General features: G+C 37.4%; 1 protein-coding gene across 2 annotated transcripts; it reads right to left on the reverse strand.

Annotated features, from left to right (window-relative positions):
- Positions 1-207: 207 nt before the first annotated feature.
- On the reverse strand, positions 208-14272 carry sytl2a (synaptotagmin-like 2a). 2 transcript variants are annotated; one of them, XM_053515577.1, is made up of 17 exons: positions 13972-14271; positions 11423-11658; positions 9933-10084; positions 7899-8022; positions 7021-7075; positions 6781-6934; positions 4189-4293; positions 3995-4048; positions 3571-3656; positions 2858-2974; positions 2533-2702; positions 2203-2305; positions 1933-2091; positions 1565-1661; positions 1386-1482; positions 1078-1283; positions 208-533 (listed from the first exon to the last, which is right to left on the reverse strand). In XM_053515577.1, the coding sequence occupies exons 2-17, from the start codon at positions 11521-11523 to the stop codon at positions 397-399; spliced, it is 1917 nt and encodes a 638-aa protein (XP_053371552.1). In that variant the 5' UTR covers positions 11524-11658; positions 13972-14271; the 3' UTR covers positions 208-396. The 2 variants fall into 2 exon arrangements, with proteins under 2 accessions (XP_053371552.1, XP_053371553.1); XM_053515578.1 differs by lacking the exon at positions 2858-2974 and having other exon boundaries at positions 13972-14272.
- Positions 14273-15486: the final 1214 nt, after the last annotated feature.

Genomic DNA, 15486 nt, shown 5'->3' on the forward strand with positions numbered 1-15486 from the left:
TGATCAGATAATAAAAGGATTATGTTGTTGAAATAAGTCAGTTAGTGTGGAAGAAATATTAAACACATTACAGTGCACATACTTTTAGTCTATATTTTGGAAAGACTGTTTTTGTGGAATATGTTGCTGCATCGTTTGAAAACTGGCCCAGCCACTGTAGCATTTCTAGACCATAATAAGAACCCAATAATTCATACTGGCAGCGTATGCAGTTTGTTAATAGTATAAAATTTAGAAATTATTTATTTTAAGATTTTACAACAGGTAAAAGACATTTTCAGAACTTCTTGTTCCATAAACAATGTAGTCTTTGATGTGATCCCAAAAATGAAGCTGTGTATATTATGTTTATATAGCGTGTGCCACATTCTTCTGAACCAATCACTTGGACCGTTACTATCTTGTCATGATAAGCATCCTCAAAGGTATGGTGTGCTCCACCCATTCATTCTTTGATTCAATCATTCTTCTCCACAATGCTGATTCAGTAGAGTTAGAATCCATCCACTTTACCTCAATGTCATGAATTTTACCTGGATAGGGATAGAGATGACAAAATTCTATTACATAATTTACTACAATCAGATTATACAGGAGCGTTATTAAATGCTTGAGTATGGGTTGTCAGAAGATATGGATTAATGTTCTATAATAGAATGCCATAATTTCTTTAATAATAATAATAATATACAATGAGATATAACCAGGGTTATATATGTTTGTAGTTTTTTCCAAGTAAACACTTTTTGAGTCTTCAGTGTTAGTGCTTATTAACAGTATTTAGTAAATTTCTGATGATAAAAAAGGGAAGAAAGGTGGTAAGGAAATAACATTTTATAACTGCTATAATGTACAGGATAATAGGAAATAACTTTTCATGGACAATCCACACTTGTTAAAGGTAACAGGGGGAAACAAATGTATGATAGGTCGTGAAAAATAATGGGAAATCTTTGTGGTTAGAAAATAATAAAACACTTGGTTGTAGTGTCAACAACATTACACCTCCACATTGTATGCGCAATTAAATCTGGCTGTGAATAAACAGTGGTAAGTGCAAGAACAAGTGCCTCCCACCTGTTCCAAGGCCTAGCCTCGTGCCTCCTAAGAAATTATTACTCAGCCGATCGTGGTCCCACACCGTGAGCTCAATACAGGTGTCTTTCAGATCTTCTGCTCTCAGGCCATCATAGACCATGATGTGGTTGAACACTGGGTTTGCTGTCTTCTTTACAACCCGAGTTTTCTGTCGGTTATTCTGATGGCTGTCTGGAAGTATTGAGCTGAAAGCCGCAATATACATGTACATAAACAACTACCACTGCAGAGATTATTCCACACACATACAACATGCAATCACAGGAAACATTAATACATTTACACACCATTTTACAAATGGGTCTATAGTCCCTCTTCTGAATGGTAGATCTGTACATTCCTTTACCCAGACCTGCATCTCACCAGTCTGTGGTGTCTTGTTACCTACAGTACAACCACAGAAGGGACATTATTACTCATTTTACACTGCATTTGTGAGCACAGCCAAAGACGTTCGATCACTTACTCTGAGATGTCTGCAGAAGGAAACGCAAAGCTATTCTCATATTTCCACACACTGCCATGTTATGGTTAAGATGCATCGGACTGGATGGAGTAACAGTCTATGGCAGAGTGAAATAAGCAAACACATTATTTCAGGTAGAGGCTATTGCCATATTTTCACAACAGAAATGTCTGAACAAGGTGATGCATTTCTTTTTTATTTTGCAAAACAGCTGTCTGGCTTCTGTAAATAAACCATGTCTACATACAAGCGCATAAACAACTGAGGAGTTCAGGGTATTACATTGCAACTTAAATAATGTGTTTATAAAAGCCGTAAGTTACTATTATTTTTATTGTTATTATTATTTTTTTTATTAAAAGCCTTACTCTTCCTTTGAGGGTGCGGTCCAACATCTGTGTATTATTGTCCCACTCAGACAAATCCACATTGACCTCACCAAGAAAACTGTTCCTCCCAAACGTGTCATGATGCCACACAGAGACATTTAAAGTATGGGACTTTAAGCTCTCCAGTGGTATCTTATACTGTTTGGGGAAAAGGACACAGTTGTCTCTTCTTTAATATATACAAATATATATATATATATATATATATATATATTAGTAAAAAAAAAATCTATTTAACACAGTTCATACCCGTAAGATTTCATTATAGGTAGGATTCAGTGTCTTCTTCTTTACAGATGTTTTCCTCTTCCCCATTCTTGCTTTGTCAGGTAAAAGATAACATTTGACATACCTAAAACATGAAAAAGACAATGGTTCAATAATTCTTTTTGGTAAAAATAAAAAAACAAAAACAAATTTTTTTTTTTTTTTTTTAAAGTTATTAAAATAAGAAATTATAAGCAAATAGCAATTTTTTCCCCCATTACACAGCAACATTACTTTTCTTTATATTACTATAATTAAAGTCTTAATTCTATACTAACAATAATACTTTTATGTCATACGATATCCACTCACGGGTCAGAACGGTTTCTTTTATGCTCGGCCGCTGCCAAATCTCTGCACTGGACTATAAAGATGTGGAGCTCTCCCAGTTTATTCACATAATTAATGGCGAACTGGATGGTTCCCTTAACATCCACGTAACCAAAGTCTGTGCCGTAAATGTTCGTCACGCTGCCGCTGACCTTTCATATCAACACATATCAAGTCACTCGACATTACTCACCAACATTACTCACTCGACAATACAAACCAACACAATAGACCATAAAGTCAATGAAGCATGCATGTTAATATATAATCAAATTATTATTCTGATGTTAAAATGCAAGACACATACAGAAGACATGGAGGCGAGGTCAGAGGAGGCACTGACGCAAGTATTTGTGCTGCATTTCCTCGGTCTTTCAGAATAGAAGCTATTCACTGAAAGACTGTCACTTTCTCTGCCGTTACCCTAATAGACACAGGAGGACAAGAGGAAATGTACAGGAGAAAGATAACTGCATTCAAATGCTGCTAGTGATACTGACTAGGCCTGTGAAAAACAATATATTCATATTAAAGCATCATGTATCCGAGAAATGACTGGTTATAGGTTGTCAAAGAAATTGAATACCTTATTGGTACAATAAACCTATAACATTCTGATGGTGCCTAGCCTTACTGTACAACCTTGTTAACTTAAGTAAAAAGTCATAGTGTTTTCTTTTAATCATGCATATATTTAAGATAGAAATGAAACCATCACTTCTTCTTGTGCCTTGTGCCCCCTCATGTGGTAGAACAAAATCATGCCATATTAAAAAAAATGGAAGGAATGGTTGTAGACACTGTACATGGCTACAGAAAGCATACACGGGACATGAGTACACAAATCATGATGTTTGCAGAATGACAACATGTTAAACTGACAGTTGATTCAGTGATTATTAATTATAATTATTTATGTATACAGTGATGCCTACGAAAAGTTCTACTGATTTTTAAAGCATGCATTGCTTTCATATTCACCAAAAGAGATGCTACAGGTAGGTCAGGTGACTCGATTACCTGCTCATGCATAAAAGCCGGTACTGAGACGCTCAGTCTCTTACTCTGCTCTGGGTCCAAGACTGCAAGGCTGAGGGCATGTGGAGCTGCAGACATCAGTCCGGTCACAACAGATATGGCAAAGACAACAGAATAAATGTACAGTATTATCATTCTAATTCACATAATGCATATGGACACAATAATGCAGCTTACTAATTGGAGTGTGCTCATGAATATAGTATTTTGTGTGATTTATCAGAAATCTAATGTTTCAAAGATTACTGTTGACATTTTTCTGACACTTCTTTAATGCAATAAATGAAACACATATAGAATATACTGTATGAAAGGTTCATTTATCTTCCTAATAGAGGTTCCTATGGAACAGAACATCAAGAAATAAAGCTTCTGCAAATGATTATTGTAATGAATTAATATTTACCTTCCTCCACTGTCTGTATTATGTCGATCCTTGGTTCATTGTTCCATCTTTCATCTTTTTAGTGTTACAAGAAATAAACAAAACTTTAAAAAGACATTTGTCTATTTCTAGTTGTTACTTAGCATGAAACCGTTCATGAATTGATGAAGCTCGAAAGCCATTTAAATCATTTAATATCGAATTACAGTACTCACTTGAGGGAAGGGTTGCCAGATCCTCTAAACTCTTAGAAAGAGACAGGGGTCTGATGCAGGCTTGCTTCTGTGTTCTTCCTACTGGGCCAAGACCCTCACTGCCCTCTACAAATAATAATGTCAAGCTGTAGGATTAATAAATAACTTTACACATCAAAAAACAGGTGTCAAAAAGAGTGACTGATTACTACCCATACAAAATGTTTACCCTTGAAATAAAAAATAAAAAAATCACTTACACTACCGCTCAAAAGTTTGGGATCACTTCCTAGCTCCATGGTCATTTCAGATTTTTATTTCTTTCCAGATTGTAAAGCAATGCTTTCATCCAAAATAAGCAATAATCTCCTTTGAACAGTTAATGTTGACTGTTGACTCTTCATAACGGCTCTAATCCGAGATGCTGCTATTTGGTGATTTGTGTGGCTGGTAACTCTAAAGGTTTTGGTCTTGCTTCCCTGGGATGGGCTTTATGAGAGCCAGTTTCATCATGGTGCTCGATGGGTTTTGCAAATGCACTTGACAATACTGTTCTAACAAGAATTACTCCAGAAAGGCTGACCTCTGTGTCTTAAAATAACTACAGTTATTTTACTAACAAATCCTCAGTATTGTTGTAGAATGTAGATAAAAAAAACTAAGAAATTTGCAAGTGTACTGTATGTGTAAAATAAGGTAATAAATAAAAGTATAAATAAATAACTTTAGCAAATACAACATCAATGTATTTTTTTTTAAAAAGAAATCCCTATAATTTACATTGGCCTATTGTCTTTATTAAAACATGGACAAAAGAACATTTAGTTCCGACAGAGTAATTTGATTGGATGAGGCATCTCATGAGTGGTGATATAGAGCACAACAGCACTGGGACATTTTACTGAATGTGTCACCCTCATCACATGCGGTCCAATAATCATTAATTACAAACCCTGAAAGGCCGGAGAGCAGCTGCCTGCCAAAACCCACAATCAAAACCAATCATGGAAGCACTTTCAGCAAGAACACACACCTGCGAACGTTATGTCAGCTTAAACAACACTTTGTCCATTTAGGAATCACTTCTAAATAGTTAGTGTTGTTCCATCCATGAGAGTGAAATGCACAATCTTGTCATCTAAACACCCTAAAATGAAGCACTTTAAAATCAGAGGAGAAGGGCAGATGCATTAAGGATGAGGATGAAGAGGGGAGGATCAGCAAAGTCACAGCTGGAGCTGCTGATCTTACTCAAATGAATTTTCAACTAATCATTCATTTCCTGTCTATGAGTCACAGTTGATGTTCGACACAGCCTTAAAAAGGATTACAGCTGAAATATTTTGGCTAGTACACGAGGTATGTGGGCTCTTACTCTAACATCGTGAGAATAATTTCAGAAAGCAAAGCAACAGAATGAAGATTATTATTGAGTAAATGATTGGATGTATGGGTTTAATTGCAAAGTGGTAGAATATGATCTATTTAGGTTTCAAGTTTTAGTAAACTAATATAAATTTTTCAACACTTATGTTTCAGAAATCAGTTATATATATATATATTAGTTATGTGTACCACCCACAGAGAGTGTTTCTCTCTTCTAATGTTCACAGAGAGCGACTGCGGTGGGCTCCGAGACACTTTGTCCAGGGTCGTCATTTATGGACAAATGACCCGGTTTCAAACATTTCAAATGTTTGATGTGAGATTAAGAGTCTCATCACTGCACTGTCAGTCAATCGGATTTACATCTTCATTCACAAAAAAGTTTTCATGACACGTCCCGGTTTAACTCAAACGCTCCTCGTACTGTATATAGTTTTGCCTTTTTTTTGCGCTTTGGGACAAAAAGTCCATGTCGAATACCATATATGAATAAAAAACATTTACTGTTGCTTCCTCTCTCTAATAAGAATTTGTAGTGAGGATATTTGTTATTTGTAATAAGTGCATGTAGTGAGGATTTAATACTGAAATTCCGCGCACTGTTATTCCGACCTAAGATACAATTCCACACTATTCAGTCATTCCATGTGTGTTTTTTTTTCTCAGTGACATGTAATTCTGAATTCAAACTTAGGCCCATTTTTTGATATAATACAGCCAACCCTAGAGGCATGACATACACACAGGTGATCTGTACAGTCTAAACAGACGCTCCATTTGAAAAAACGAGGACAAACATCACACAGAACAGATATGAGAAATGGAAAGCATAAAGGACACGCCTGAGTTAAATAGTCATCCACAAAACCAAAAAAGCCTAGATGTGGTGCATACATAGCATCAACTGAGATCAGTCAATTAGACTTATCATGCATGTGTGTGTGTGTGTGTGTGCTAGGAAAACTCTTGGACTGGATGATCACCACGCTGCCTGCTCCAGCAAAAATACTTCTCAACAACAGAAGAGTATACAACAGCCTTCAGATGCTTTCATTCAATTTACTCACAATCCTTAGATCTAAGAACTGCTATTTCACATTATGTCAAAAAGAAAGAGATATTCCAATCACGTCCAGATCATCATAACTTTTGACTAGCTTCACTCTGACTCACTCCATCAACTAGTTTCATGCAACAGCTTATAAATGATATAAGTGAGAGTCTCACCCTCAGGAGGGATCTGGGCTGCCCGAGTCGGTTTAGGCGGTATCGACAGTGACTCCACTTCCGGCTGCTGATTTCCAGGAACCTGCTGATGTCCATCTGTCTTTCCAGCAGAGTCGAACCCTATGGGCTTGCTGTTGAAAGGATTCAGTCTAGGCTGCAAAACCAATAACATCATACATATCATAACATCTGTATGCGTCATAAACAATACTCAAAAACAATGTTGTTCAATTTGTGTACCTTTGTCTGAGGGTGTGTGGAAGGTTTATATTCTGCCTCTTCATAGTAATTCTCTCTGTTAAAGGAAGTCATCATTATTATTACTGAACACTACATTCAGTTTTGACTGAAAAAAAAAAGTACAATCTTATTATATGGCGAATCTTATTATCTTGTTGCGAATAAAATAAATAAATAAAAAAAAACAGTCTACAGAAACATGCACGACTGCAAGACAGATTCATTTTCTGAATATAATTCAGATTCAAATATTAAGGCACAATACGGACATCATATTTATTTAATGCATCTTGAACAAATCAAAATAGATTCTTTCTAGTGTTGTGTATTATACAGTTCAAACAGCACTTTTGATCTTGCATTCACAATTAATGCAATATACTGGACACTTCCCGATACAGAATGTCACAGAAGACCCAACATACATACCACACACACTTCAATCCTCACATATAATTCTAAACATGAAGAAAGTTAAAGGAGATTAAATTCTTTCTATGTCACATGCTAAGCATGAGCCATGGGAAAAGCTTTTGTGTCAGTCATGGGCTGCTTAACTATTCAATGTTATTCAAGGGAAAAAGAATTTTGACAGCAGTATTTTTGATCATTATAAGGACAATGGGATAGCTGTAAAACTGCTACATTTGTGCTCAATGTACCGAGCTTTCAAGCTAATGCTTCCCTAATGGCCGGATGTTGGGTCTGTGCGAGGTGTTGAGTGAGGCTCCAATCAAAGAAAGTGAACTTTTTCATGAGTCACACTGCTAGATTTTAAAGCTTAAATATTCAGGAGAAATCAGGCATCAGAAAAGATTTTTTCCATAGGAGGTTTGTCAAATTTTGGTCGAATGACACGTTTATAAATGAACAGTCACCTGTTATGTGCTGATGATGACGGCTCCCCGATTATTCCAGATAGTTCTGGTGGGATAAAAACGTCATTGTTCTCTTGCTTTTTCAAAAAGCTAGACTGTCCCGGCCAGATCTGGGTGAGCTCCACTGAAACAAGCAAAACCAGAATAAGACAGATAATGTCATTCCAGAGAAAACCCAAAAATCACAACAAACTGAACAGTGTCCTGGTTAAATAAAATCAACAACCGATCCTGATTCACCTTTCTTAGAGATAACCGTTTGTTTTTGTCTATTACACCACAATATAATACAACACTGCTGGTAAAAGTCACAAAATAACATATCGATTTATACATCCATAAATTCAATAAAAAAATGTGGTGACACTTTTAGTGAAGAAAGATTTAATTTATTTAATTTGTTGTAATGTACATGTATATATGTATTTAGTGGAAGGCTGCCATGGGTGGCTTCAATTTTTTTAAATACAGTGGAACCTTGGATTACGTGCACAATCCGTTCCAGAAGTGGGCTCGTATTCCAAAGCACTCGTAAACCAAATTGAATTTTCCCATAAGAAATAATGGAAGATTAAATTATTCGTTCCACAGCCCAAAAAAATAAATACATAAAAATAATTATAAAAAATATAAAGTAAAAATAAAACACATTAACCTGCACTTTACTTAAAAATTTTTTTTTAAAAGAGATCCTGACATAAGTGTTTCCGTTTATGCGTGCAGGCGCTGTGTATGTGTGTGTGTGTGTGTGTGTGTGTGTGTGTGTGTGTGTGTGTGTGTGTGTGTGTAAGCTCCTCTTTCCCCTTTCTCATTTTACGCGCGCACACACAACGGATTGGTTTATCTGCACTTTACCACTTGAAAAGGATCGCGACAGAGCAGTGTTTCTGTGTAAAGCAGAGAGAAAAAGTGTGTGTGTGTGTGTGAAGGTGAAAGTAGGAGGGGTCTGTGTGTGTGTGTGTGTGTGTGTGTGTGTGTGTGTATATGTGGCACAGTGTCCAATGACACACGCACACACAGACACAAAGAGCAGGCTGAATCTTGAGCAGAGAGAGCAAATGGATCTATAACCTCTCTAATGAGACTTGATGTTTCTGGACTAGGGAAGACGGGGAGAACATGCGAACTCCATGCACACAGAGGCGAAAATCAAACTTAGCCTCCTTTTACTACTCTTTAAAATAATGCAATTTTTGTTGCTTTGCAGCCTGAAATGAAGACAGATCCCCTTTTTGTTTTATCCAACTGTATTTACTGAGTGCAACCTTTAACATCCACGTGAAAGATATAACACTACATATCAGAGGGAAAAAAATTAGAAAAAAAAAAAAAAAAAGAATCGCTGGTTTGGAAAAGGATCAGCCTCCTCCTAAAAATGACTTGTAAACTCAATCGAGTAAAACTAATCACCTTCTTAATGGCACACAAAGCCATTCGACTTTCAACTGGGAACAAAAAACTGTGTCTGTCTTGATTTCAGACTACAAAGCAACAGAATGTGATTATTTAAAAGGGGCGATTCTCTTGTAGCTGTATATTTTTGGTGAAGAAACAGGAACTAACTTGTTTCCTAGATGTTCCACAACAGTAGTTATGATTGTGCTCTTTGATAACATAAGAATATAAGTGATGAAAATTGTTGGAGGTGGTAATGTCAAAACACCACACCACCCGTCCTGTTCCGGGAAGTCACACTTTTTGATTTTTTGGGGGGAAACTGGTTCCTGCTGGGAACAGAATCTCGGAGTACAAAAAAAAGTGAGTGGGAGGGTTTTTACTTCATGCAGGCACAAATATATGAAGTGAAACAGATTAAACAGATAGTGACATTGTGTCACACCCTCACGACTCAAGATGTTATGCTCTATGTAAATGAAGGCCCTGTAGCACTTTTAATCAAAGCGCATTTCTCTTGTGAAGAGACAAAGGCATGTGATCATTTCCCAGAACTAATTCACTGACACTAGAAAGGGAATTAAATCATGATGTAACGTGAGAGTCGAGTCGGTATGTCTGCTTGCCTTGCACACTCACTTATAGTCACAGGTTTCCTACGCGTCATGGAGGCTCGGATGATATCGGAGCCGTGGATCTTGTCTCGGTGTCTGTTCGACTTGGTCTCGTAAAACCATTCTCCTGTCAGGTACTTCAGCCTCTGCTTGTCTCGCTCGGTCTTCTGCAGCTTTCTGCGTAGAGGAAATTGAGAGGCATGTTAGAACTGAGACAGGCATGTTTCGACAGAGACATGGGACATTATTGTTTTTGGCATTTTTCTGTGGAACAGCTGCAGGAACGTTATATTTAAACAGCATGAGGATTGAATCACACGGCCACGTGTCGTGGTGGGATTTTTTCATACTCAAATAAATGGTCCTTCAAATGAAATACATATAAGGACAATCACAAGATCATATATCGTTCATAACTAACTGTGCCAGAACAAATTTGTCCATATAAACTTTGGTACATCGTTTGCGTGCACCGTCTGCTTTATAGCAGATTAAAAAAACATGAATCACATAAACTGAATCAAAGCAAATCAGTCACTTTTTTAATTATCTTTCACGCATTGCTGCTTAACTTCAGGCAGGACCTCAGTGTCCTCTGTAATGTGTAGTAATTCCATGCTCTCTGTCGTCTGTGGATAGGATGATTCCTTTCAAAAACAAAGTACACCTAAAGGACTAAATTTCAAACCATATTTTAAGAATGTGACTCGTTCTGGTCCTGTCCAAAAGCGAGTTTCTTTTTTGTCTAAAATTCACACATAAACAGACAAAATCTTTGGGATAAACACTAATTTTTGATTAGGATGAACTCCTCTAGCTTTATTGATTAATACCTTCAAGGGGAACTCCTAGGTGGTTGGATCTGAGGATCTGTATTCGAGCCCTACCACCGGTGCGTTGTAACACCCCAGTCATTGCACGCAGTGCTGGTCCCATTCGAAAGATTTTAATACAACATTCGGTAAATGTTCATGTTTGAGATATAATAAAACTGCACAATCTGTTTCCTCTAACCAGTTTGTCATGCATGACTTCAGGGGTGCATAACTTTGATAGCAGATCTGGCTGAAATTCAAAACAGATTTTATGTACTTGCTCTAATATGAAATTGTTTTTCTTTATAAAACATGTGTTAAGTACAATCATTGCTATTGTAAAACCTACTTTCAGGAAGGACAAGTTTATGTAAGCACATGTTTATTTATGGAAGAATCTCCGGTGTATACACCAAGTAACAGTCACGCCTAAAGCTGTTCCTTTAGGTTTCTGAAACAGAAATGCTTCGCGACTTGAGGATTAACAAGCTGCATTATTATTTTTTGGTTAACTTCAAAGCAATGACAGTGAAATCATTTTAATACAATCAATACCATGTCACCCCATCACATGTAACAGCATGCACAAATGCCTTATATTTTATTCCCTTCTATACACATATAGCCTGCATTCCTCCATCTAAAAACTAAACGTTCACCTGACCTGTTAAAATATACAAACTTAAGGTGTCTCACTCACTTGATGCGCTGCTCTTCTTTATGTTTCAAGTCAGCATCTCTCTTCAGAACTGACAGGATCATCTCCTGTTCCTCCTCGGTCAGGTAGCTCAAGTCAATCATGATGATTACAGGAAAAGATTTTCAATCACAGAGACAGCCACTGGCTCTTTTTCTGCTTATAAGCCGAGACTGCTTCGGACACTGTCGATGATCAGATATCTTCGGTTTGAAGTCCAGACAGACACGGCAGCATCACTGAAATGAAACAAAGGCCTGAGGACTGGAAACAAATCGGGTTCTGTCGACCAGGCGCGGCTGGCTAATTTGAAAAATCAGGAGGGTAATTTAGCATCTGCAAAGCAACCCACACAACAAGAGCTGTGTCACAAACATCAATACAAGCCTGACAAGAAATTATGCAATCTCATCCCCAGCATCACATGAATGAACTCGGATATAATGAGCTTATGAAAGAGCCAACTGATGCTCATATTCCAAATCCCCCCCCTCCCCCCCAAAAAATAAATAAATAAAAAGTTATTGCATGTCTGCCACATTATAGCAAAACATCCTACATAGAGCGTGTGATCTGGCATTATCAGCTGACCTTTAGAAGAAAAATGCTTACCACTCCGGCTTGCCCCAAAGTCTTCCTCTCGCTTTTTGTATTCAACACTTTAAAAGGTCAGCCTCAGAAGCATATAAATGGCCAGACATTATACAAATGGCTGAGCCAACATTCCATCCTAAGAGTCATGTTTACTTGAGCGCCACCGAGACAAACTCTTACACTTAGGTTTTTGCGTTTGATGCTCCCAGTCCTGTTTAGAAATTGAACACGGGCCAATCGGACAAATTTAGCATTTGTGTTCTCTTCCAGTTTAAAGAGACATGAGCTGCAGTCCTGCAATTATGTTCAAAGGAAGTCCCGGCACTAATGACTATTTCCTGCGATAAGTTCCTGCCTGACGTACTTATACAAGTCTCAGCAGCAATTTCGAATTAAATTTGAGACTAGTTTGTGATCACTGCCACTGCAATGCAATAATATGATCATAAGGTACGGAAATGCACAGTTTAATAGATCTTTACTACTTTTGCACACGAGTAGTTCAGGGTTGTGCTACAATGCGGAATAAAGTATAAAATAACTTTATTTATATCTGAGGTCTTCTAAAAAAAATCTCTTCTCTCTCTCTCAATCTTCTCTCCCTGTCTCTCTCTGTCCAGCTACATATACCACTCCTGATCGATCTATCAGTGATCCAGACTCCCTCTGCCCTCTGGACCTGTCTGACTTCATTCTGGTATGAGATCTCATCACACGGAGGCCCCATGTGGTCTGCTTGGGATGCGTGTTGTGACTGGCCAGGATTCCACTTGACCATAAAGACGTTCTTGCAGACAGCTATTCTCTGATGGCTTATGACTGCAGTCTCTCAATAGTTCAGAACAGAAATTTCCACTAACTGATTTTGTACCTGAGCTTCTAATGACAAAAGTGGACTTAAAAACCTCTCGTCATACTGAACCTTCAGCCTGGTAAGACACGGTATGAATACGGATCAATCCCTGCTATCTGATACCACCCAAATTTGGAGGGGACCCCTGTTGTTAAGACTGGTTCTTCTTAAGGTTTCTTCCAATTGTCAGAGAGTTTACATGCCATTCGGCTTGCTGATCAGGGACAATCTGATCATTATGATCCATGCATTCTTACACACACTTTTCAACTGCTTTATGATATAAAAGCATTGTAATGCTTTAAAAAAGTAATAGATAGATGCATACATGAAAAAATAAAACTGAATAATAAAAGAGATTCTCAGTAATGAGAACTCACCACAGCATGTTAGTTTAATTACAGGGTGTAACTCCACTCCAGGGAAGAGGGGAACCTGTGCACTCATTATACACCGTACCGGCTTTAGTATGGTTATAAATATCTAAAGTCTTAAATTCTGTCATATGCAATCGTTCTTTTTAGAAGGAAATTCGGCAAAGCACAACAAACCAAATCAACCTCCGTTCTTTACAAAATGATTTTACTGTAGGTACACGTAACTGTTTTCATAATGATTTCATAACTGTGGAGCAAACTTCAGAAACCTGGACCATTTGAAAGAACATGTTATGACAGGAGACCATCGATCTCAAGTCAACGACAACCAAAAGCAAAAACTTTTGTCTGTCTGTCCGTCTATGTGTGTGTGTCACAAATATTACAGGAAAACAATTCTTCTTTAACAACCTTCTTTAAAACTTTTTTTTTCCAGATGTTAAAATCATCTCATGTCTTGTAACATAAGTCACTGTGCTAAGCTGTGTGAGTTAAATGATCCTATTAAAGATCTATTACTATTTAAGTCTCACCAGCACTAATAAAGTGACCCAGGTTGCATTCTGTCCCACATACCTGTTAAAACACGAGGTGCTCTTCTTGTTACAGCATGCTGCATGTTTTTACTACTAAAGAGTTCATGAGCAGAAATGAGCCCTAATCCACTGCTCTGCTGACGTACTTAAGAAGGTATTTGTAGTAAACAGAGTAAATGAGAGAAAGTTTACCTCTGATTAACTCTTGGCTCCAAACCTGCAAACTTAATGAAAGAAAGAAAAAAAAGAAAAACGGTTGAGAGTTAAACATGGACTGCTGGAGAATTCCTGGAGCTCCTGATAGAGCAGATGTACAGTAATCCGTTAGTCATGGAGGAAAAAATGCTTCTTATAATAAACCTGCCCTGCAACTCTAAACACACACACACACACACACACACACATCAGGCCCAATGGAGCAAAGAGCGCTCAGTGATAGAGAGAAAAAATCTGATCTCAGATCAGACGAAATCAATCAGCCAATCAGAAGTACGGGGGCGGGGCCTCGTGAAGCTGGACACACCATGTACGTGAGGCCTAAACCCGGAAATACGACTTTTCAAAATAACGCTGTAACTGATTCTGCCAGACCGCGGAGTGTTATTGTGCCTGACTTGATGTACAGTACAGTTTGAATAAAGTTGGAAATGTAATATTTTAATTACATTTAGCAATATAATAACATATAACAGTTTCTTGTTATATCCTGAGAGTCACAACATGTACCTTATATAGAGAGAACAGGTTGGTTTAACAGAAGATTTGTTTAAGATTTTAAAACTGAGTAGGAAATAATAGCCAAAAAAGCAATTTGTGGTACAAAATGTATTTCAGGTTTAAATAAAATTGTTCAAAAATGTCCACACACACTCTGAGCTCAGATTAACTTTAAATCTTCCAATATTAGGTTCATTCTTCAAATGTGTTTGATTACAATCAGGAAAATAATTAAAACCCTGGGTTATAAACTTTTCAAACTAAGTAAAAGTTATTATTTATAGGATTAAAAAAATGAACTTCAAGTATCTAGTCGAACCAATGCTTAACCACTGGAACTTTAAATAAATACAACTTTAATAATTATAGGTTGTCAATGCATTACTGTAGTGTAAGTGTTAACTGAGGAGAGTGTCCCACTTACCGGTTTAGCCCGAACCGGGAGAGATGGACATACACACATGGACACATGATGTCTGAAGATCTCTTCATAATGAGCAAAGATTTTAAGCTATAATTTTTCACAGTAAAATTCATGTCTTTGTATATCCCAGCTTGTTGAAAAGTAGCAGGTTGGTGGTACTAGGGCTTGATCTGCTAACCTTCTGGATAGTAACCCATAACCATTAAGCTCCCATGTCCCATGGTCCATGAATGTGGAATTTGAGTATATAAAGCCATAAAAGCGTTAGGCTTTATATAGACACTAATTTTCACAAGGAGGCCTCGGATGCAGTCAGTTCTTCAGTTGGTTCTAAAAATGTTTATTGGGATGGGGGTTTTCCAGGCCACATTTGGTATACCATGTCTTCTTAGGGGCTTGAATTTTAAAGAAAGAACCTTATATGAGCACAAACCTTGTTGCCCAGCGACAGCACCAAAACATCAACAGGAATGGGCCAAAATACCAGCAACAGTGTGTGAAGACCCTGTGAAGACTTACAGAAAACGTTTGACCTAAGTCATTGTCAACAAAGGGTATAACAAAGT

This window comes from Clarias gariepinus, chromosome 17, assembly GCF_024256425.1.
Source record: "Clarias gariepinus isolate MV-2021 ecotype Netherlands chromosome 17, CGAR_prim_01v2, whole genome shotgun sequence".
In the NCBI taxonomy this organism is placed as follows: Eukaryota; Metazoa; Chordata; class Actinopteri; order Siluriformes; family Clariidae; genus Clarias; species Clarias gariepinus.